This window comes from Varanus komodoensis, unplaced genomic scaffold, assembly GCF_004798865.1.
Source record: "Varanus komodoensis strain SLA01 unplaced genomic scaffold, ASM479886v1 scaffold20_1, whole genome shotgun sequence".
In the NCBI taxonomy this organism is placed as follows: domain Eukaryota; kingdom Metazoa; phylum Chordata; class Lepidosauria; order Squamata; family Varanidae; genus Varanus; species Varanus komodoensis.
Window position 1 is genome coordinate 9922166 of NW_025335587.1, and position 25811 is coordinate 9947976.

The 25811-nt window shown below is 41.0% G+C and overlaps 1 protein-coding gene across 6 annotated transcripts in view; it reads right to left on the reverse strand.

Moving 5' to 3' along the window:
* The window catches only part of LOC123023339 (integrin subunit beta 3 binding protein), a 64607-nt gene extending 39691 nt beyond the window's left edge, over window positions 1-24916 (reverse strand). For all 6 annotated transcript variants that reach the window (XM_044429902.1, XM_044429898.1, XM_044429896.1 and 3 more), the window contains exons 1-3: window positions 24812-24916; window positions 17958-18000; window positions 13241-13376 (exon numbers count right to left, since the gene is read on the reverse strand). In XM_044429902.1, the coding sequence (XP_044285837.1) occupies window positions 13241-13376; window positions 17958-18000; window positions 24812-24816 (184 nt within the window). In that variant the 5' untranslated portion in view covers window positions 24817-24916. The remainder of the gene's footprint in view (window positions 1-13240; window positions 13377-17957; window positions 18001-24811) is intronic.
* Window positions 24917-25811: the final 895 nt, after the last annotated feature.

The following is a 25811-nucleotide window of genomic DNA, read 5'->3' on the forward strand; positions in this document are numbered from 1 at the left end:
TTGGTTTGCATGTTTGGAGAGGATGATGTTTGGACAGGCTGCCCCCTGGTGGGACTGCCTCTTCTGCGGATGGGCTCCAATAGGCTTACTGGCAGTTGGTGAGCAAAAACAGCATTTTAAGTACCACTAGTTGGCTTGAAGCTGCCATTTTTGCTTCCCTATAATGCAAGAAAGACATTTTAAAAGCCTGGAAACAGTCAAGTACATTCATATACAACTTCCAAGCAAGTACTTTCTCTGTAACTGACATCTTCTGTTCATGTGTTTTTCACAGCAAAGTCAGACACAAGTTAAATCAAATTGTTACAGCCCAGTGTTTGTAGTGTTGCCTTCTTGTGTTTTTCAAAACTGGCTTAAAGCTTTTTTTTTTTTTGGGCAATAAAATGTAACTGCTGTATTAACCTGACTTGAGCAAGCCTTTTCATAATCTTATGCCTTCACTTAAACACTGCCAATGTGCAAGTTTATCCTGTTAATTGCTTCTTGTTGAACCCTTCTGCGGGATAAATAGTCTGTCATTTACCCCTTGGATAATCTCTCCTAATTGCCCCAGTGTTAGTTTATGTTTTTGTAGTGAGAGAGGAAAGCTTTAATTATTGGTTTCCTTGCATTATTTTTAATGCCTTTTTAATAGCAAAAGAAGGTCATTAGTGGATGATATAGTGCTTTATTAATGTGAAAAATAGAAGCTTATATTCTTCTTTCTTTCAGCTAATTGTGGGAAAACAATGCCTCTGCAGCAATAATCAGATCTATTTTAGCAGTAGCATTGGCTTTCTAAAACAAGCTGTGAAAGGGACAGGAATCTTTTCCCTACAAAGGGTTGTTGACCACAGGAAAAGTAAACCAGAGTTCATCCACCCTGACAGCAGATGGAGCCAGATTTAGTCTTTACATCAGATTTCATTGCATTTAAACATGTCCCAGTGGGCTTGATTTAGAAATAAATTCTTTCATTTAAGAAAATAAATACTGTGGCTAATTTTTCCTGATTCTGTCTAATTAACCACTCCATTATAAGCAGATACGTAGGAGATAATTCTCTTTTGTACTCATTTTCTTTTGAATATTTTACAGCAGTTATTAAGAGACTTTCCAACAAAGCAAAACAATATTTTAAAAGATCAACTCACTCAAATCAGTCCATTACAACAGAAATCTGTTATCTACAAATAATCAAAAACTGTGTTCAACATATCATATACTGCTTAATCTGAATGGTAAAATGATGATAGTTCATAAAATATTGTGGGTCCCAAGCATTTTATGTACTACTTCATTACTTAAGCAAGATAATTTCCATTAAAAATAGAATAATAGAGGATTTGCACAGGGATTTTTATCCAATCCCACTGTGAAAGCTCAAGGACAAGGCAATACATCAAACAGAGAAAAAGAGGCACAATAAACAGAGAAATCTTTAGGGTTAACCAATAAGTATCTTTTTCAGGCTCAAACTGTCTACTATTATACCTTGCTACCAAAACTTATATACTTATCTAGATAGATGGAAAACAAATTAATCTTAACTTTATATTTGACATGAAAATTAGTATTAAAAGTGTGAGATAAAAAAGAGGACTTATAATCTGGAATCTAAGTCTTCGCCACCATTTTCTAGCTTGGTAAGACTAGAAAAGGAAAGCTGTCACTACTTTGCTGAATAATTACCTATCTAAATGTCAGCTGTGAACATGCGAGCTCTCATTTTATGTGCAAAAGGACTGTTCCCTTATGCCCATATTTAATTACAATATGGAATTATAGCAGACTCTCCTTTGCCTTTGACTCCCCAATAAACAGGCATTTCACTCCTTCAGGCGTTCCCTTTTTTCTCAGAAATAAGTACATTAAAAAAACAGATTTCTCCCTCACACACATGCTTGTGCATGGAAGAGAGAAAGAGAGAGAAAAAAATCATGAAAACAAAACCATTTAATCTAACCAATAAGGGGTTGATTCAAGAACAAGGAAGTGCATAACCACCAAGCACAGCATATCTTGTTTCAAAGTTGTACACTGCTCTGTTCTAAATGTCAAATAGGACTATTGTCAGTTTTTGCATAGCAGGACAGGATTACCTACATTTTCATAAATGCGCAAATTAATCACATTATTTTTTTTCTCCCACACACAGCTGACAACTTTATATAACATAGTTGTAGTCTGTAATTCAGACTGTGATGTGCAACCTGTACAGATCTTGGCTTTGATTGGTTCAAAGACTTCAATGAAGTCTTAAACCAGTTCTTTTGCACCAGTCCAGCAAGTCCTGCACTGTAAACAATCAAATAAAATATCCAACCTATGCTATTTAAAGCAGCTGAGGAAGGAAGCATTCTTTAGTGTGCCTAAAAGAATGTCAATTTAATTACTGACTGCTACTGAAATTAGTTATTTCTGGGCTAAGTTACACACATTGAAATGTAGATCAGCATCAAGGGTATGGGTCCTCAAACTATGGCCCGTGGGCCATATCCGGCCTGCCATGCTCATTTATCCGGCCCACCTCAGAGCTTTTGGACTCGCTCGGAGAAAACGATCTCTGAGCGAGTCCAAAAACTCTTAGCCTGTGCAGGCATTCTTTGAAACTGAGCAGAGAGCCAGCGCACAAATCTAATTGTAAAAGCTCAACTGCGCGTGCGCTGGCTCTCCCTCCACCTCCCATTGCATGTATATACAAAGCAGTAATACGGAGTGGGAAACAGAAAAGGGTGGAAGAGAGAGAGAGAAGGAGACACTAAAAAGGATAGAAAGTAAGAAAAATATAACTTTTGAAATCCATTATTAAATATGTGAGCCACGTCCCCGGGGGCATGGGAACTGTGCCTTTCAATGGGCAAGCCGCCACCACCGTTGAGTGGCTGCCCCCGGACTCAGCAAGGCAGCTGCGGCTTGCAGCGGAGGCGTGAAAGCTTTGCCTTTCAATGGGCAAGCTGCCGCCACCGCCATAGAGCAGCTACCCCTGGGCTCGTCGATGCAGCAGCAGCTTGTCCAAAGAAGGCTCTTCCTCACATCATCTTGGGCTTCTGCTGCAGCCCGAGGGAGCAGAGCAAACATTTTTAAATTATTTTTTAAAATTTAAAATTTTAATTAATTTTTAATGTGCAGTGTGCATAGGAATTTGTTCATACTTTTTTCAAACTATAGTCCGGTCCCCCAACAGTCTGAGGGACAGTGAACTGACCCCGTTTAAAAAGTTTGAGGACCCCCTAATCTAGGGAAAGCAAGTTCACTTATGACCTAACAAATTAAATGAGACAATGCCCTGAGCATTCTGACTACACTGGAAGGACAAGATGTACATTTTCGAAATAAAAAATTTCTTGTAATGACTAATGGAAATTATCCCAGTAACACTTCCCAATTTGGTACATCAGAGTATTATGTGGGATCACACGATCTGGATATTTGCTGGCTGTGTATTTGGTAAATGTGTCCATTTACCTCACACATTATAGGGTATATCAGTTAGCAAGAAAGAAAAGTTATACATCAACAGGAGTACGAAATGCCAACTCTTACAAAAATAGAAAGTTTATTTTTCTCCTACCCTCAGTCTTCTCAAATAGCTAAAATGGAGAACAAGACACATGAGAATGAATAATTACAAAGCAGAAAACTGATGGATCTATTGTTCTATTAAAGAATGACAGATGGGTAGATTTGGTACTGAGTCAGATCCTAAATTTTATTGCAATAAAGGGATGGGCACCAGCAAGTGACATCTCCTTCAAAGAGCTGGGCAGTCCAACTCTTCTTTTTATCCCTCTCTTTCGTTGTATCACACCTAATTGTATCACACCTGATTATCTGGACCCATTTCAGTCCGGCTTCAGACCCGGGTACGGGACTGAATCTGCCTTGGTCGCCCTGTATGATGACCTGTGCAGGGAGAAGGACGGGGGAGTGCATCCCTGTTGGTTCTCCTGGACCTCTCAGTGGCTTTCGATACCATCAACCATGGTATCCTTCTGGATAGGCTAGCGGGATTGGGGGTTGGAGGCACTGCTTTGCAGTGGTTCCGCTCCTATCTCAATGGCCGATTCCAGAAGGTGGTGCTGGGGGACTATGGCTCTGCGACATGGCAGCTATGCCATGGAGTACCGCAGGGATCCATTTTGTCCCCTCTGCTGTTTAACATCTACATGAAACCACTGGGAGAGGTCATCAGGAGGTGTGGGCTGCGGAATCATCAGTACGCTGATGATACCCAGCTCTACCTCTCGATTTCCACCAATCCAGGTGAGGCAGTGGCTGTACTGAACCGGTGCCTGGCTGAGGTAATGGGCTGGATAAGGGCCAATAAACTGAAGCTCAATCCAGACAAGACGGAGGTCCTGTTGGTTGGCAGATTGGGCTTCGGAGAGGGTGAATTGAACCTAGTCCTGAATGGGGTTGCACTCCCTCTTAGGGACAAGGTCCGCAGCCTGGGAGTGCTCCTCGACCCGGAGCTTTCACTGGAAGCTCAGGTGACAGGAGTGGCGAGGAGCGCTTTCCTTCAGCTTATTCATCAGCTGCGCCCCTACCTGGAGTACGACTGCCTGGCGACAGTGACACACGCGCTGGTGACTTCCCGCCTTGACTTCTGTAACGCGTTCTACGTGGGGCTACCCTTGAAGACGGTCCGGAAACTTCAATTGGTTCAAAATAGAGCTGCCAGGCTGCTGACGGGGACTGGGCATTATGTTCACATGACTCCAGTCTTCCGTCAGCTTCACTGGCTCCCCATTGAAGTCCGGGCCCAATTCAAGGTGTTGGTTATCACCTACAAAGCCCTTAACGGCTTGGGGCCTGGTTACCTGAAGGAGTGCTTACGTCCATATATGCCCGCCCGCCCCTTGAGATCAGTGGGAGAGGCCCTTCTCTGGGAACGCTCCGTGAAGGATATTAGGAGGGTAAGTTCTCGGAGGAGGGCTTTCCCTGCGGTGGTGCCCAATCTATGGAATGCGCTCCCCAGAGAGGTCCGCCTGGCGCCGTTATTTGTTTTTCGGCGCCAGGCGAAGACCTTTTTATTTAAGCGTCATTTTAATTGTTAATATTATGCTTATTTTATCTGGCCAGAGCGACTTACTTTATATAGTTATTTTTTGCATTTTAACTTTATGTTGTGAGCCGCCCCGAGGCTTCGGCAAATGGGGCGGCATAGAAATGTTTTAATAAATTAAAAAATAAAAAATAAAAAATAATAATTTTCCTTTTCCACTCCTCCCTGTGGGTGGAGTTTATTTATATTTATTTATAGTATTTTTATGCTGCCCCCATCACAGAAAGCCTCGGGGTGGTTTACATAGAAAATAAACAACACAAGATAGGATAACATTAAAAATTCGGAGCATCTCGGCAATAGTATAAAACCCATAAATAAAAAAAAAACAATTAACAATTAAAATATTGTTTAAATAAAAAGGTCTTGGTCTGGTGCCAAAAAACAAATAACGACAGCGCCAGGTGGACCTCTCTGGGGAGCACATTCCATAGGTGGGGCGCCATTGCAGAGAAGGCCCTCCTCTGGGTACTCACCCTCCTAATATCCTTCACAGAGGGCTCCTGGAGAAGGGCCTCCTCCACTGATCTCAAGGGGCGGGAAGGCATATATGGACATAAGCGCTCCTTCAGGTAACCAGGCCCCAAGCTGTTAAGGGCTTTATAGGTGATAACCAACACCCTGAATTGGGCCCAGACTTCAATGGGGAGCCACTGAAGCTGACGGAGAACTGGGGTTATATAAGAAAAACACCCAGTCCCCGTCAGCAACCTGGCAGCTCTATTCTGCACCAATTGAAGTATCCGGACCATCTTCAAGGGCAGCCCCATGTAGAGCGCATTACAGAAGTCTAATCGGGAAGTTACCAATGCATATATCACAGTTGCCAGGTAGGGACGCAGTTGATAGATCAGCCGAAACTGAAGGAAGGCGCTCCTCGCCACCGCTGTTACTTGAGCTTCTAATGACATCTCTGGGTCGAGAAGCACTCCCAAGCTGCGAACCCTGTCCCTAAGAGGGGAGTGCAAACCCATTCAGGACAAGGTCCAGGTCCCCCATCCCGAAGCCCGACCCACCTACCAACAGGACCTCTGTCTTGTCTGGATTGAGCCTCAGTTTATCAAAAGCCGCTGAGAGGTCCAGGAGAACCAACAGGGACACACTCCCCATCTCTCTCCTTGCACAGGTCATCATACAGGGCAACCAAGGCAGATTCAGCACCATACCCGGGTCTGAAGCCGGACTGAAATGGGTCCAGATAATCAGTTTCATCCAAGAGTGCTTGGAGTTGTCCCGCCACCACCCACTCTAACACCTTGCCCAAGAACGGGATGTTGGCCACCGGTCTATAATTGGTGGCCACCTCTGGATCCAGGGATGCCTTCTTTAGGACTGGCCGGACTACCGCCTCCTTTAAAGGGACAGGTACCCAGCCGTCCCTTAGAAAGGCATTGACAACCACCAGGATCCAGGTCCCAATCCTGTCCTTGGCTTTCTTGAGTAGCCAAGATGGGCAAGGGTCCAGTAAGCAGGTGGTAGGATGTACTTGTCCAAGCACCTTGTCCACATCATCAGGCTGCAACAACTGAAACTCATCCAACAATTGTGGACCAGACGGCAACATTGGCACCTCCCCAGTAGAATCTGAATCACTAGTAGAGTCCAGCTCGTTACGAATCTGAGCGATTTTCTCCCTGATTTTCTCCCTGAAAGTCGTCACAGCGGGCCTTCGACGGTGGCACGAGATCTTTCTTTGGGCCCAGGTGTACCAGCCCCTGTACCACCCGAAAGAGCTCCGCCGAACGGCATTGTGAGGAGGCAATGGAAGCGGAGAAGAATTTTTTCTTCGCCGCCCTCACTACCACAACATAGGCCCGATAATGGGCTCTTAAATGTGTTTGGTCAGATTCATCCCCTGATTTCCTCCACCTACGCTCTAGACGTCTCCCAACCCGCTTCATCGCCCGTAGTTCAGGTGTATACCAAGGGGATGTACGGGCTCTGCCAGGTGGGAGAGGACGCTTAGGAGTGATCGTGTCAATAGCCCTGGTCATTTCCCCATTCCATAGTTCAACCAAGGCATTGACAGGAGCACCAGCCTTATCAACCGGGAAATGCCCCAGGGTCTTCAGGAATCCATCCGGATTCATCCGGCTCCGGGGGCGGACCAGCACAGTCGGGTCCGCATCCTTACAGAGGGAAAGGCTGCTCTCGAGCTCAAACCTCACAAGGAAGTGATCTGACCATGACAGGGGTGTCAGACACAAGTTCCTCACCCTCAGATCACCCTCTTCCTGCCCCATCAAGAAAACCAGGTCCAGAGTGTGTCCACGTTCATGGGTCGGGCCAATGACATGTTGAGACAGCCCCATGACTGCCATGGAGGCCATGAAGTCCTGAGCCGCCCCAGTCAGAACCGTCTCCATGTGGAGATTGAAGTCCCCCAGGACCAACATTCTGGGAGTCTTCAACACTAAATCCGAGACGATCTCCATCAGCTCAGGCAGGGAGTCTGTTGGGCAGAAGGGTGCACGGTACACCAACAGAATTCCCAGTCTGTCTCGGTCGCCCAACACCAAGTAGAGGCACTCTAGACCCGGCCTCGAGAGGACAGGAAGCCCAGTGAGGGAAATAGAGGCTTGGTAAACCAAAGCGACCCCTCCTCCCTTCCCCTCCGCTCCAGGCATGGTCGGTGCTGGATCAGATACCTGGGCGGACACAGTTGAGAGAGGGAGACGTCCCCCCACTCTCCCACCCAGGTCTCTGTAATGCAACAGGCTAGCCACCTTGATCCACCTAAAACATATCAAGACATATACTGCATGCACAATAAAATGAGGCACTTAGCTATGCAGAGTGTGTTGCCTACTAAGTATGTGAGGGGGTGTCATGCAGAGGTGGGTTCTGACTTTTTCCCCCTGTAATGCAGGGCAGGACATGTTCCAATGGAGCAAAGCTCAGGGAACAAAGATTAAAGGTAGATGCAAGGAAGTACTTCCTGACAGATAGGACCCCTAGGGTATGGAATGGGCTTCCACAGGAGGTGGTTGAAGCCCCATCAGTGAGGGTGTTTAAGGATAGGCTGAACATGCACATAGTGGGCATGACATTAGTGGAGCCAGGGGTCAGACTAGATGGCCCAAGAGACCCCTTTTGACTCATTGTTTTTTTATGTTTCTAAGTCTGTATGTCTATATTCATCAGCTAACTGAGCTGTGCACACCTAACTACAGGTCACTAGTTTACTCATTCCTCACTCCATCTTGCCGTATGACACTGTGTCCCATAAAACTGCTGGGATGGTATGATAAGAAGTACATGCTCCTTTAAGTCGTCATTAATATTTTATTTATTTATTTATTTATTTATTTAGGAAGCTTCTATGCCGCCCCATTCGCCAAAGCCTCGGTGTGGCTCACAACAAATAAATAACAACAATATAAAAACAATAAAATTTGAGACGACCTGGCCAAAGATGTAAAATAAATAAATATTAGCAATTAAAATAACATTTACATAAAAAGGTCTTCGCCTGGCACCGAAAAACAAGTAACGACGACGCCAGGCGGACCTCTCTGGGGAGCGCATTCCATAGATTGGGCGCCACCGCAGAGAAAGCCCTCCTCCGAGAACTTACCCTCCTAATATCCTTCACGGAGCGTTCCCAGAGAAGGGCCTCTCCCACTGATCTCAAGGGGCGGGCGGGCATATATGGACATAAGCGCTCCTTCAGGTAACCAGGCCCCAAGCCGTTAAGGGCTTTATAGGTGATAACCAACACCCTGAATTGGGCCCGGACTTCAATGGGGAGCCAATGAAGCTGACGGAGAACATTACCTTTTCCCCCTCCACATTCCTTGAGGCAGAATCCACGACTGTTTCGCCTCTTTGTTTGTTGCAATCCCTCAAAACTATGAAGCTCAAATAATTTCTAAAATGGGGGAATGGGAGAAGATAGAACATATCCCTATTACAAAACATCAGAGAAAACAGCAGAGTGGATAAAAATCAATTATTAAAAATTAAAAATATTATTTTTAAAATTTAAATAGGATTTTTAAATGTTGTTTTTAAATAAAATGCTTTTTGAGGAAAAATCTATCGAAATATAGTGTTTAAGTTACATTATAGTCCAAAGGTTATTCATCATGAAATAAGGATTTTTTAATTATGTAGCATTGGGCTATATATTCATGCAATGTTTACATTTTTTGCTAAATGAATTCCTTTAATTCCATTCACAATCTCATATTCTTCCATAGGTTTCTGGAAGATTATTGGGCATTTTTTCTATCTGGAAGACATTATCACAGATGCTTGGTTTTACAGTTCTAAGAACTGTGAATGTGTGTCTGCAGAAATCACACGGCTCTTCTCAGCAAAAATGTTATAAAATACAAAGCTGAGAAAAAGGCCTTAATCCCATTGTTCCTTTGCAAATTTACCTCTACAGAATCAACCCCTTACCTCTCAAGTGCTAAGTTTCAAAAAATTCAGTGAACAGAAGAAGATTGCTGGGAGTGGAATAGATCTGTGCAAGAAGCTAAGTTTGAGAACGAAGGAGCAAGCAGTAAAATGAAAGTGAAATCTTTTGAGTAGAATACTGCACAAGTCTTTTTGTGTATAGCCTGAAGTTTACCATATTATTATTTTCCTTAAGGAGAAATCCTATAATGGCAGCAGGCTGTAAAGGAGACCCAATTTGGGAATATTTTAATCAAGTTTCTTTACCTAAGGGTAAAGCAAGCATGTGTGTAAATTATGTAGAAAACCATGATTTAAATCTAGTCTTACCAACTAGTGAGTTAAATTGTCATTTAAATCAATTTGATTCAAATCAAATCCACCTTGGAAAAAAGCAATAAACCTGGAAATCCTAAATCAGTTACGTATGCAAGCTTATGCATGATCGGACAAAAAATGCTCTACAACCTTTTCTGTCTAAGCATGCAAAAAACTGCACCTTATACTCCCTGGCAAATACTTCTAAGGAGAAAAATGGTCATAAGCCAGAGCTGAAGGAAACATGGTAAAGCAAGCAGGAAAAAAGAATCAAGTTTGTGACTCCACCTAGACCAAGATCTCCAAGGAGGTAAAACAGTTGACCTACTGAAGATATGTGAGTTTCTATTGTGAGTTTCTATTACCTGCACTATGGGAATTAACCTGTAGGAATACGGCCTTCCCAACCCAGTGTCATCTGGGCATTTTTGCCTACATCTTCCAGAATTTCTGTCCATCATCCATGTTGGCTGGAGATAACGGTGAGCTCATTTGGAGATGGCTGTCCTTCACATTACTGTACACCTTACTGGGACTAGATGGCTTAAAAGTTGAAGGAGTTCTAAACATGAGTTTTGTGTTGTGAGCCGCCCCGAGGCTTCAGCAAGGGGCGGCATAGAAATGTTTTAAATAAATAAGTAAATAAATAAATATATTGCCCAGTCAACCATTTCATTCTATATGTATTCGTCTTTATTTCCTGTGAAGCTATGCATCAAGCTAGCATGTTGAATCTCCTTTGCTACACTGCAGAGGTTCAGGCCTGCAGCTAGATGGGTGACCACATATGGGAGTGCAGAAGGGGATTGGATTTGATGGTCTTATAGATTCCTTCCAACTCTGCCACTATTCTATTATAATTCAGGGCCAGGCAGATTTCAGGCTAAGGATGTCAAAGAAATCCAAAACAGATTTAAGAGTTGGAATTTATAGGAATTTGATCTCTGGGTTTCCCAGTAGGCTAACTTTTTCTAAATTGCACATAAGTTGCAAAGGGTTCACAAGTCCTTTGGGGGAGGATTTATACAAATTAGCACAACCACCAGTTGAACTTTTTTTTTTTTACATCTCTGAAAAAAGATCTGATTCTATCAATGGGCAGACAATGGAACAAAAGGTGCCTGAGAATTCTCAAAGCACAGAATAAGTAGCTTTGACAAAACCTGTACAACCCTATTTCAGGTTTATGGGATCTCCTTTGCTTTTTTCACTAGAACTTAAAGATGCAGCAGCCAGAGTTTAATGCAAAAGGCACGGTTTTTTAGCACCAGAACTGAATGAAAGTCAGAGTCTTTCCACACAAAATTCCATTTCTTGTTTCCTTGCTACCCTAAGATTTATTTATTTTAGCAGTATAGTTCTAGACAGTGGTGTTGTTGCTCCTGTTAAGTAATTGAGAGTGTGAAATTGTGGATGAACTATTGCAAAGCTTCCAGAAATGCACAAGTAGATTCCAGTCTGTCTTCCGGCTACAACTGCAGTAATTTACTGCTGAAGCTGGCGTTATTGGAAGTCTGGAATTCCATAATGGGAAATTTCATAAAGCTACATTCAATTCAGTACTTTAACACAAGCAGAACTGGAAAAAAAATCTGTAGAACTACCTGGGTTAGAGTAAAATACTATAATATAAAGACTATACCCCAGAACTAAATATTGAAGAAAAGGATGTCCATTTCCTATAATTGCCTCAAACAGAAGGCTACAATTGAAAGAAAAAATTCAGCACAAATTACCTACTTTGTTACATTATTCATATTTTACTCAGGCTAGCATCAGTTTGTAATAAGGTGGTACTGTGGCCAATTTCTTGAAAGGTAAGGAGAAGCACCATACCCTCAATGAGTTCATGAACAAAGCCTCAAAGAAGTGGGTTTATCTGGCATTAGCCTTCACTGGCATAGGGTGGAAAGGAGCAAGAGGCTCTACCATGTGTGTAAGACTGCAATAGGATTGATGAGAGCCCATATAACTGTAAGATAGAAGGGCAAAAGTGGCCACCCTATGCTTCAGCTTGATGCAGTGATACATTTTTCCCATCTCCTCCACCAATAGACCTTGCCATCATAGCACTTTCTTGACACTGGGTGGGGTACAGGAGGTGGATAGATAATGCATAGGTGATAGGAAACAAATGCAGCTGTTTCTAGCAGACTGTAGCAGAAGGAAGGAAATGTAGTTGACAAATGAGAAACTCTGGTTAGAACTTCAAATAGCCTAAACCAATCTTTCAATTAAGGATTTTGAACATGAATTGAGACATCTTCCAGAAATGATACTGGGTCATCAAAGGAAGCTTTTAATGAATTTTCCAGAGCATTTAGAGAAATGATGATAAAAAATTAAATGAAATCCAATTATTATTATTATTGTAGAATGCTGAAGTGATGACTGCAGGACAAAAAGCAATTGCATTCCACATCAAAGTATTCTGCAAGTGTTCATTGTGAAAAACTTGCATAAATCTGGCAACAATTATGCATACATAGGCAGTCTGCAAGTAGACTGTCTGCAATAGCTTAGATGATTTATAGCAACAAATGTAAAGAGAAACAAAAGCAGTGTTAGGTAGTATGAAAATATGACTCAACATCATCACAGTGTGGCATTGTTTAAGAAATACTAGTGTAATCTGTTGAGGGCTTGATCCTATATAGATGCCCATAGCCCTCTAAACTCAGAGGATTACAGTCACCTCTATGATCCTCCTGCTCTGCCACTAGATGGCTAATTCCAGGTAATGATGGTATTTCAGCAGGGGAGGGAAGGAGAGTGAATAAAGGATATGCCTTATTTTGTGGCACCTGTCCTCTGACCCCCGCCCCCAAATACCCAGTAAACTCCTTCTCCAAGGTTACCTACTGTATATATTTTAATTGTTATTGTTTTAATGTATTTTGTATTTTATTTGACGTTGTAAGCCGCCCCGAGGCCTCGGCAAGGGGCGGCATAGAAATGTTTTAATAAATAAATAAATAAATAAATAAATAGAGAAGCAGCTGACATCATTCTCTACATGACTGCTGTGGGATGGGTCCCATTCCATCACAGATCCCTAACTCCAAGATTGGAGAGGTTGTACAACCTTGGAGCTAGGAATTCTAGCAAGTCAAACATATCTATGGCGGTACAGACACTGCCTAAGAGCCATAGAATTGATCTGTAGCTGTGATAGAATTTGAAATGATAGGGCACAAGAAATAGCACAAAACATACTGGACTGACAAACTCTTACTAAAATCAGTTTTTTATTTCCTCCAGCCAGCAAGAAACAGCAACAATTAAAGAAGAATATGTTTGCACGTGTGAAAAAAGCTGGTCTTCATAATAAAGGTCTGGGTTCATATTTGGGTAAAAAGAAAAAAAGAAAGTAGAACAACCATGTAAGACATAGATTACTAAATCAAGTATTTGACTTGGTCAATAACCAGGAAAAATCTGAAGGTAAGTAGAAGAGAATGTTCAACTAACCATTTGATTGGCCATTTCTGTGCATTGGTACATTACTGCTCTCAGGACTTGAAAATGGACTCATTAGGCATGTTCCTGTGGTTGATGAGTAAGAAGGACGATTTTTCTTGCTGTTCCTCAACTTGGTTGCTGGCACCTAAATAATGACAATGAAGTAATCTGCATAGGATACTGCAGTGAAAGCCTTCACATTCACTTCCACCCCTAACAATCCACATTGTTGCCTTTACACTTTCTCTCAAGACAGGTTATACAATTATACTAAAACAGACGTAGTGGGCTCATGTCTGTCTTTGATGTACTTTCAGGTATCCCCCAGACTCTGGTTTAATGTCTCAAAATACCAGTACATAGAATAAGCTGTTTCTAGCCCTCATAGTGCTAATATGCGACTGAAGTTTAGTACAGTAACTACATAAAAATCAATCATAGTATTTTCATCCCCCTTTGTGTATTACAAAGTGCTGATAGGTTTTAACTTTTTCTGGAATTCCAAAAGTTTTAGAAGTTTCTATTCAAGAAAAATAGATAGCCACAGATTGCCCACCCCTGCTCAACAGTAAAATGACAACATTCCTTAACAGACCACAAAACTATTACAATCCCCATCAATTTTTAACAATCCTTACCTTTGAAATATAGCTCTGCTGAGTGTTATGTTGTGAGTATACTGGGTTGAACCACAAAAAGCCAAGCTTCAAACTCTGGCCAATCAATGTTCTAGCTGCAATATTGCTATTTTTACTTGAACGACCTGTGGCACATTTGGGCTGCTCCACAGATGAAGACCTAATGTAAACATTACCACTGAGGCGAATTGTTTCCTTTACTGAATCCCATGCACAATCAGTAATGTCTGGATAAAGGAATTAAATCAGAATCAACAATATTGGCAATGCCAGCCTCACGGAGATGAAGCATGGATGTAGTTGCTTCACCATGATCTACTCATCAGTTAGAATCACAGAATAGTAGAGTTAGAAGGGGCCAGGAAGGCCATTGGGTCCAACTCCCTGCTGTTACAGGACACCAAGTTACACCATCCCACTCAGATGGCTGTCTGGTATCCTTCTGAATGTGTCTAGTGTGAGAGAGCCCACCACCTCTCTAGGCAGCTGATTCCACTGTCATATTGGTCTGACAATGAGGAAGCTTTTCCTGATGTCCAACCTGAATCTGGGTTGTCACAACTTGAATTGATTATTCTGTATCCTACACTCTGGCATCAGCAAGAAGAGATCTTGATCTTCCTCTTTGGGACAGCCTTTGAGGTACTTATAGAGGGATATCATGCCTCCCCCCCCAGGGTCTTCTCTTCTCAAGGCTGAACATCATGCCCAGTTCTCTCTTCATTTAACTGCTCATGGTATAATACAAAATCCAATAAATGTACTGCACATGAAGAATGGCCAAGGTCTGTGCAGACTGATAGACTTATGTTTATATAGCTTCTTCATACTCTGATTCTCATAAAATTTGCCAAAGAGATGGATGTTTAAAATACACAAATTCAGGATACTGCACCCCTGCTCTCCCAGTGCTCCTTTCCCCAACTCCAGCAGCAGATCAGCTTCCAACTATACCATTCCAACAGGACAAATAAATCAGTGCCAACAGAAAGTAGGGTTTGAACTATATGAAAAAGGTTGTATCAGTACAATATGCAAGTGCTTGCACAATGGGAACATTTTTACGAACTGTACTACCACTATTTGACTTCACAGAATGACACTGTTGGAGTGTTCTATCAGAATGCTGACACAAGACAGTATCCATCCTCGATGGACTGAGGGTTTTTTTTTGGGGGGGGGGTGTCCCACCCCCTTTAGTGTTTTTCTTCTAAAGATTTTTGGTACTTCTGTGCACCTTGGTAGTACTGCCTCCTAAAACCTCCTTCTTCTGTTCAAATAATGTCCAAATGGGTAAAGCAGCTAATCGAAAAATACAAGTCAATTAATTGTATAAGGTGGATAACTCTCCTGCTGCTGCTGCATCATCATCGTGACTCTGTATTGCAGCAGTTTTGCCACACTGAAAAACAAGCTTCCCCATCCTGGCACCAGGCATTTTCTGCTAGATGAGCTTTTTTGCCTCTCCCACTACTAGAGCAACTTGAAGGTACAGGGAGGAAGTTGGAAAGGGAGATACAGCTCATATCCTGGTCTTTCCAGTCTACTTTCCTCCATGTCCCTTGCAGTGCCCCCCTCCATAGTCACTTTTCTGATTTTCAAGAGTAGCCAGTGCAGTACTCTCAACATTGGCTGTGATGGAGCATTGAATTGGGATGAGTCAGTGCTTTGAGGTTAGAGCAAGACCTCTGATCTGGACATGTGAATTACTGCTACCTCCATTGATTAAATAACTGCTAAAATCAGCATGTATTTACATATGAATAAAATATACTATCAAGAATCATAGAATACTAGAGTTGGAAGGGGTCATAAAGGCCATCAGGTCCAACACCCTGCTGCTGCAGGACACCAATATATTTGTCTTTCAATAACTCGTTTACATGTTGGAAACAAGCACCAATTTAGAAGAGACTTTATCTCCTATTAGAAATGAGAGAGAAGACCTCTAAGGTGAAAACAGCCACCAATAATTTTTGAACATTATCATACTAAAATAGGTATTTAAAAAAGAGCCTGGTGGCAGATTAGGGTCTATTTTTAGTTGATCAAAAATGTTTCGATTGTTTGCATAACTGGCCCTCTTTTGTAGAGTTTCAAAATATGCAAAAGTCTCTTGTTCAGGCAGGCATTTGTCTTGTTGAATGGATAAGCATTATCTCAGCAACTGTATGCTTATACTACTGTATTTCTCTTTTTGAAATTTCATTGCATTTTATGTTTGATTTTAACTGTGGTTAACTGCCCTGAATGATGTCTTTTAAACTAAGTAAAATCAATAAATAAGCAAAAGAATCACTAGACAATGGAACCCATCTGATTAACAGAGGATTCCACATCATCATATATATGAAAATTTTACAACATTTATACAAAAATGTATTTAAAATCCCAATGAGATAAAATTCACTTCTCATTCCAGGTAACAATGCAAATGAAAAGCTCTTGTCACAACTTCACAAATGCTTCTTTTCATCACCATCATCTTCTAATTTATAAATCAAATTACTGTAGAATGATTTATAAGCACGCAACACACAACAAAAGGAAATAGGGATAGGGAAGAAAGAAAATATGCCAATACAGACAGCAATCCTTAAAGTTATAATTTGAAGGTTTGATGGACACTCTTGACTTAACAGGTAATTCCTCTTCTATGTATGCTGACCTACATACTTCCTCAAAAGTGTACTTGAAAGCTACTTCAACAGTTTATACAATATAAACTTTGTATGTCTGGAATGTTTTTCCCTTTTCTTTCAACAATTTCAATCATTTTAAAAATTCATGTTAAGTAAAAAGGCAGTCCTCTCAGGTTATAAATAGATTTACTGATAAGTTATCTCTCTGAATTTTTAGAAACCTCATCAAACCCCAAGCTTTCAAAGGGTAATTGTTGCTGCAAGCATCCTAAAGAGTTATTCTCAAAACAAACATTTTTTTTCCTTTTAATTTCAATTTCAGGAAGCCAAAACAGCTTTAGGGTGGAAAGGAATAATTTCAAGCTGGACTGCTCACCTCTAAAAATGCTACTTTGACCAAGGAAACAGATGCAAAATTATAGTCACAGCTGTATTCAGAGTACAACAAGGTGGATAATGGAAAACTAAATTGCTAATTAAATTGTTAATGATTTTTCTTAGCACCACTATTTTATTTAGTTACCTTTGTATAATTACAAAGAGTATACAAAAGATTCTTAACATGGCCAAGTTTCCAATTTTGCTAAGTAACAGCAAGACCACTATTATCTATAAAGAAAGCATTGGTATATGCAGACAAAACTACAGGTTCATTTTATTGACCAACCATTTAGATATAGATGCTCCCCTGTCTATTTGGCTTCTTATAATGCTACCTGCCTCATGAACTCCTTAGCATTAGTGTTCATTACAACACCAACAGTTGGTATTGGAAAATAATAAACTGGCATATGTCGTGACATGATGACACTTAGAAATATGTGACGGCCAAAATTTATGTGTGTGTGTGAGAGAGAGAGAGAGAGAGAGAGAGAAATTGGAGCAACAGTACAATTTTATTTTTATTGTGATAACTGAAAGGAAAATTGATTGCCATGTTAGTATTTTATTGTTTCATTATGTTAGATTATCTGAGAGAGGTAATTACATTCTCAACATAAAAATGTCTTTAATGTTTTCATTTCAATTTTACAGTTTATAATATGCAAATTACAGCATTATCATAATCCCATATTGTTATATGTACAGTAAGATGGCAGTACATTTGCTTCACCAATTAGGGAACTAATTTCTAATAAATGATTTCACAAACATCCCCAACTCATTTGGTGTTTTGAGCAAAGTAAGTATATAATAAAAATACAACACTGCAGTTCTTCCAGTTATAGCAAATTGTCTCTCATAGACAAAGTTAAAATATTTTACAAGAACAATTTTTCCTTCCCAAAGATGTCTGGCAGTCATTTTTCCGTATTCAGAAATACTGTATTGCAGATTTCTCAATAAACAAATGATAATATGCACATCTATCTAATCTAGCTTTCCTAGATATAGCCATCTTTCCTAGAAAATGATATAATGAAAAAAGGAAACACTAAAACTCACTTTTCCCAGAGCATGGCTATCCAACTTTAGAGCTCTCTTAACACTAGAAAAAAAAGAAGAAGGAAGAATTAAGTTTTATCACTCCCCAATATTATCTTCTACTGAAAGGTGCCTTATTGGTCATTATCAAATCACATACTATATATATATATATATATATTTTATACTATAGTACTGAAGCTCATACAAGGAAAATATATTAACTAGCTAGCTCTGGAAACTGAATCCAATCCTTGTTTCACTGTCACCCCAAACCCCCACACCTATGGTTATTCAAACTGGGATGATCCAGTTCTTGGGATACCAAAGTCACAGAACCATTTGGAAAAAAAAACAATTTTTTGTACATAATACTAATAAACTACAAAAGTTTATAACTTACCTTCTGAGTAGGTGCTGAAATTATTTTGCCAGTCACAAAAATAATGTACTAGGCATTTAGGTACTAGTACATTCAAGGTGAAAAAAGTAGTTGTTCTCATCATTTTAGCTCTTAACATGATTCAGTGCTACTAGACTATGACTTAACCAGGGAACAGATGCTCTATGTCTTTACTGGTCCCCAAACCATAAGAAACTATTTTCTCCTGTTCTTCACTATACTGATTCAGAAACATGCCAAGCTTCCTCTGTAAAATCTGTTCTGCTGAACTGGATGCCCAGCTGTTAATGGCAACACTAGGAATGGAAAGCTGAATATTTATAATACTTCACATCGTACAGCTGTCTTCTAAAGAGCAGTCATCAAAATTTTATTGAATGCAGACAAAATACTCAAAGGAAAGAAAGGTCAACATAAATTAAGACTATGTTTCCCAGAGATAACTCGAACTTTGAAAATACATTCTTAAATCTTAAACAACAGTTAAAGGCTTTTTAATGTAAAGCAACTAAAATCCTTTAGAATCATCCAATAAAAGCTTCAGATGATTATTTTAGATTAAACAAGGTTTGCAGAACCATTTCATTTCAGAATAGAAAGGAACAGACACCATGTTGGAAATAAGCCATTTTGATTTAGAATCCAAGAGCTCAATATTTCAAAGGTTTCACAAACACCAGCTTGTACAAACATTAATGACCAGACCTTCTAGCACAGCCAGAGCCTGAACTGACCTTAAAAGCTTTGACGTTCTTCAAAGTGAACCATAGAAAGCTTGAAAGTATCGTTGCAAACTGACTATATTATGCAATTTCCAACTTTAAAATCTTGTGTTGAAAAGCAATTACTGTGGGGGAAAAGTCTTAAAAACAGACAAACTATGTGAGATTTACATTTTTAAAAATATTAATGAGGCACCATATTCTTGCCAAGGAACAATCAAAGCTGAAACAATATGACCAAATTCTTTAACACCATGTTTCTTTTTTAAATACAGTGCCCTGCATTACTTAAGGAATGCAGACTCCATTACATCTTCCACCCCAGGGGCAGCAGAGAAACATTTTATACATTAATACATTCACTCCACAAAGGTGCTCTAGGGGACCATGTATTTGCATGCTACACTAAGGCATGTTAGGATGGAAGTTTTTATGACGGACTTCATAGGAAGCTGGGAGCCAAAGTACAGTGAATCTGGGCTCAAGGTAGCTTTATGATTAGGATAAATGATAAACTACATGAAAATCCCATTAAATTATAGCAACCTGGAAAAAATCTTGATAAAAAATGGCAGTGTGGTCAAGCATTGAGCTATTTAAAATCTGTCAGTGACTTTGGTTGGTGGTAAAGTTACAGTGCACCCAAAATTTCCTTCATTTGTCTCCAAAGGCACTAAACTAAAATAATTGAGCTAATTAGCCATTCATATTCCAAGGAAGAATTATTTTATCAGGAGAGGAAAAATCTTGTTGTCTACACATGCTAGTTGTCTTATAGTCACCACAATTATGCCACATAAATATTCTCCATGGGTGCAAAGCTCCCCAGGCACAAGTGCCATTGAAAATTCAAGGAATAGAGATAGTGGGGGAATGGGGTGTGTGTGTGAAAATGAATTCAGGTTCAACAGCTGTAAGAAAGAAGCCATATTTGAGGATTGCACTTCAGAATTGTTTCTATCTCAGTGGATTTCAGAAGGCAGAAATACTTCCATTTAACCTGGACTCTCTTCTCACTAAAACCAGGGAATCAAATAGGCAGTTGAACAAATGAAATACATATAAAAGTATACTTTAGGCTTTGGCCTTCACTGATCGGATTAGATACAGTAAAACAGCACATTCCTACATATGTCTATTCAGAAATCCTACTGATTTCAATGGTGCTTACTCCAAACAAGTTTCAATGGGATTGTAACCTATCTTAGTCAAACTTAGTGTCTCCTGGAATCGATGAGATCCATGGGTAACTTGCCCCACTGCTTTCAAAAGGACCTAAATCCAACTAACTAAGTCTGGAATGGATCCAACCCTGATCATCAGTAAGAACATACCTTTTGCTTGAAGAAATGTAAGCCTGTTTAAAGATGTGGCACATGGTCCTTGCATTATGTTCTTATAAGGTAAGGCACACAGAAGCTCACTTATTAGATATGAATGGGTGTGTTCCCCCCTTGTGTGTTGCATTGGGACTAATATAAGAGCCCACCTCTGCCTTCTGCTAAGTATCTTTAATAAGTTACTTCTCTTTGTGCCTCAGTAGTTTGCATTCTGTGAAATGGGGTTGGAAAACTGTTTTGTGTTGTTGACCTCACACTCTGCCTTATACTTAGGTTATTGGACAATAAACTCATATTTCAGCTTCACTGCTCTCTCTTCTGAAAACTGGTGACTGACCCCACTGACTATAGTAGCCATTTTGTGAATGGGCACCTATAGCATTCACAAAATTCCAAATATGCCCGTTGTCATAAAAGGTTTGGGACCCCTGCATTCATTTTTAAATTCATCTCCCAACATCCCACAATATATTTTGATTTCTTAGCATTCTAAAGTATATTAGCTATATATCATGGAGACCTTACTTTTTTGGATCACTCAGAGGCAACATGCTCAAGAACATCAAGCTTGTCCTTCTGCTTATTATACTGGGGCAAACCATAGGACTATCTAGATCCTAGTTACAGTGACTAACACTCATGTTCCAGAATTCCAATTCTTTCCCAGGCATATGTAGAGATGACAGGAACTAAATAAGAACCTTGTGCTCTGCCACTAAACTAAGGCCCTATCCTTTCTCCTTTCTGCCATCTACTCAGTGGGTTAGATCCAAACTTAGTTGTATTTAGGGCAGACCTAGTAAAATGAATGAAACTTAATTATGATTAACTTAAATCCTGTTATTTTAATGGGTCCTAAACATGACTAGTCTGTTCCTAACCAAGAATCTACACTGGATTTTTAAAAAAGTTATATTTTCCTTGCTCATCTTGACAAACATACATTTATTTATACCTACTAGGCCCTCAATCTCTCAGTACAGTGGTACCTCGGCTCACAAACACATCTATTCACAACCAAATCAGGTTGTGAACAGGAATTTCACTTATTAGATTTTGCTTCAGCTCATGAGCTCCACATCAGGTGACGACCATGTTTCCGCATGAACAGGGTCGCGATCACCCACCGAAAGGGAGAGCACAACATGAGGGAGAGCCATGAGAGCATGCTCGCCTCGGTCGAGGCCTTCCCAGCTCCTCGCCGCTGCCCCGCTTCTGAGCCAGAGGAAGATCCCCCTGCAGGCCCTAGCCCGGCTCTGGGAAGGGAAGCAGGAGTGGGAAGCTGGAAAGGCAGGTGCGGGATGGTTTCCCCAGCCACAAGAGGGCAGTGAGAAGGGAGGTAATGGCTGCTTTCTACGGGCCAAGGCAAGGAACAGGGCCGTGTCCGGCTGAGCAGGGTGCTTCCTGCCTCTCTCCGCTGCAGGGGGAAAAAGCATGGCAGCCGCATGACGGAGGCAGCAGCTCGCCCTGAGAAGGCCGTGGCAGAGGCACAGAAGCCATGGCACTGCTCCTGCTCTGCCTCAGCCCGTCCACCCCCAGGCTTAGCGAGCCAGCCAAGGCTTGGCCCACAGCCCAGGGATGTGGCTCATATTTTTGTGGTTAAAAAAAATACATGTTTATTTATTTAAAACTTTTATATGCCATCCTTTTGTATAAAATATGTTTATGGTTCAGAATGGATTAACCTTATTTACATTGAGCCTTATGGGTAAATTTGACTTCAAGACCAATTCGGTTCGTGACCAGAATCGTGGAACAAATTAAGTTCATGAACCGAAGTACCACTGTATCTAGGGAGCAACTAGAATTTTGTCTTAATGAGAGCATTCCCTCATGTACCTGATTAAGATATATAAAAAGGTATTCTGCTCTACTTTTAGAATGACTTCACCAAAAAAGAGCTTAGAATATCCTTTCAGGTAAGCTAGATCAAGAACATAAATCGAGCATAAATTCAACATTTGTGAGAAATAACAATTTCCACAATTAGCTGTGGGGATGAAATATAATCTGTAACAAAAGTGTACTTTTGCCTAAACATGTGTACTAGGGGAAATTTTGTGGAATTTATTTCATAAATTTCATAAATTATTTCACTTATTTCAAATTATGGCAAAGTACATGAGTACAACATTTAACAGTAACGTCAGGAAATGGAGGTCTCAGGCCGTGATCCCACATTATTACAGCAGGGGTGCCACATGCACATCTCATTTACAAAATGAAGACAGGCATAGCTCCCTCTTGAAGCAGGGTGTAAGAGATGTTAAACAGAAAGGCTTTACCCTTAAAGACAGCCTAACAATAAATCATAATTTTAAAAGGCTTGAGATTAAAATGCGCATCAGTATCCATCAAGTGTAAATCTGTTTAGATGTTTTTATGCATCAGATAATTATCTCTATGGAATGTATGAAATAGCCATTAGGGTGCATCATCATGGGAACTTATGCTTCCTATTTGGCACTATATTGCATGGTAATCCTGTCTGTGCCATCATATTGTAAGCTAACCAACTAAAAACCCTGCTGCTATACTATCTCTATCTTAACCAGATTCCTAGGTATTCATCACACAAATCCAGATGTTAGAGAAGGAATGCCTGGTGGTACAGAAGCATTTCACACAATAGCATCAATTTATGCAGCAAACTACACATTACAGCAGCTTCGTAGAACAGCAACCATGCAGCTACTGTGGTTTCTATGTGGGAAAAATAATATGGAAGCCACTACTAAGGATTCAGTCTTATGTACACTTACATGGAAGCATGTATTAACATGGGACATTACTTTTGAGAAAAAGTAGGAATCAAAAGTAACAATCTATAGGATGAAGGTTTCTCAATGGTAATAAATATATTGTTAACTACAAAACAGGGATGTTAATTACTCCTTTCCACTCTCCTCCATTTGGTTTATCTAATAGGGGAAGCCTCCCCAACATGGTGACCATTAACACTTGACTCTCTGTCACCTTCAAAAATTTTCAATTTTTTTTTTCAAAGACAAAACAAAAAGCAAACAAGTTTAAATACCTTCCTGAGCCTGGGGCTGATAAACTATTTATTGAACAGGATGTGAAGGAAAGAATTGCTCTCTGACCCCACCCATTTTTTCTGACCACACAAATCTTTCCCTTTTGCTGGATCTCTCCACTACCAACCTTGAACTTTGGTATTTCTCTCCACACAATCCTTTTCTATTTCTCTAGCCCCTACTGCACTAAAACACAACCCTTTTGACTAGCCAGACCTCCTGCAACAGGCATCATGTGACTAGCCAGATCCTTCATGAGACTACTTTGTCATGGTGCCTGCAGCAGTTTGTCAAATATGCCCACAGATCCAATAAGGATGGGGATCCCTGTACTAGGGCAAGCACTTGCATTTGAACTTTCTTTGTTTTTGTGAAGCAGCATATTAAACTGTTGATGCTGTTTGTATAAATAAACCTAAACAGAGGTATGTGAGGAGGTGGGTCATAACCTTTTTCCCTGCAGTGGAGGGCAGGATGCATTCCAATGGAGTGAAGCTCAGGGAACCAAGATTTAGGGTGGATGCCAGGAAGTACTTCCTGACCGTTAGGACCCCTAGGGTATGGAATGGGCTTCCACAGGAGGTGGTTGAAGCCCCATCAGTGAGGGTGTTTAAGGATAGGGTGGACATGAACATGGTAGGCATGTCATGAGTGGAGCTGGCTGGAGCCGGGGGGGGGGGGGTGTCAGACTAGATGACCCAGGAGACCCCTTCTGAATCACCCTGTTTCTATGTTTCTAAATAAGAGAACAAGCAAAGATGTACTTTGTGCACACCTGTGAGACAGAAGCCTAAGCATTACTTAACTTCAGGAAGTTTTATCACATAAAGTGGTAAAATATGTACTGCAAGGATAGCTAGCACATGTGATAGACTCTTCGAATGTCTTTTCCTATTTCCTTTGAGTTCTCTTAATTATATAACCTTCCTGCCTAATCTCTAAGGCTGGAAACCTAGACAGACCTACTGGAAAGAAAATCCCATTAAGAGAATGGAACTGACTCATAATACTTCCTCTGTAAGAGAGACTCCTCTAAAGCATCTCGATTCTCTAAAACTTTTCGATTCATCTGACACTCCCACTCTCCAGAAATACTCAAAAGCACAGTTGGCATTACTGTTTTCAAATAGTTCGGGGCTTAGCCCTAGTGTCCTGTTTATATAAAGACACATAAGACTAAGCCCTAGCTCTGTCTAACTGCAGTTCACACACATGGCCCAAGCATGCCTGGACAGAATTACCGATTAGGTGAAGGGAAAGAGGCACCAGAGCACCCTCCGGTTATGGCTGCGAGTGCCTACATCCTCCATCAGTCTCCCCTTCACAACACCCCTTCCCCTTCCTTTCCCCTCCTCCCAAATTCGGTACTTACGGCATGATGAGCGCGCGAAGAACCACTTCGACTCCCCCGCCCTCCGTCCTCGATCGAAAAACTGAGCCTCCCGCCCAGCGTCACCGTTGTGCACCGTTTAAAGTTTGCCGGCCAGAAACGCTCGCCGCTGGGTTATAAGGAAGATGCCTCGGGCAGCTCCCGAAATTGGTTACTAGGCTAAGGTAACAAAGAAGCTACCTCCGGTAGCGCAGAGGCCCAAACACGTCAATGGCCAGGTTGGAGCTGCTTATTTACTAAAATGGCTTGCTCTGCACGCCTCTCCCCCACTTTTTAATTCCTCATCCTCAACAATTCGTCATGATCAGAATTGCTGTTCCCATTACAGACATGTAATACGTGGTAACAACGAGAAAAAGGGAAACGGCTTCAAGCCACAGAATTGTGAGCTAAGGTTTGGGAAAGTCAGATGAAGTCTTACCTAGTTGTCTCCTCGACATTTAAATTACAGTAAAAGAGGTGCAGCTGGAGTTCGTGCTTGCCTGGAATTGTCTGCCCTCTTTCCATGTCGTTCTGTGTCTCACTGAAGAAGATAACACACTCGTGTATTTATAACACCCCTATTCTGGTTTCTCTGGTGAGGCTGTAATCCTACACGCACTTAGCTGGGAATAAGTCCTGTTGAATTCACCGAGGCTTGCTTTTCAGTACAATTATAGGATTGCAATTTAAGGGCGTTACTAGAAGACTGGTGTTGGTATAGTTCTAGTCTTCTTTCAGTCATGTCAGAGTTGAGCATTTTTTTTATTATAGGCATCTGCAGCACTATCAATGAAAAGGCATTGTGCAGCTACTCCATCTTTCTCTCCTTATCTTTTTTTAATGCTTCCATAGATTTTTATTGTGCAATTGCCCTGCCCCATTCACGGAATATTATAGAGCGTCCAAAAGTTCTTCTCCTTTCCCTGCCACTTCTGCATCCGTCTTTTCTCCCTTTCTGCAAAAAACATGTTAAGGAAGAAAATGTGGAAGAGCTACATAA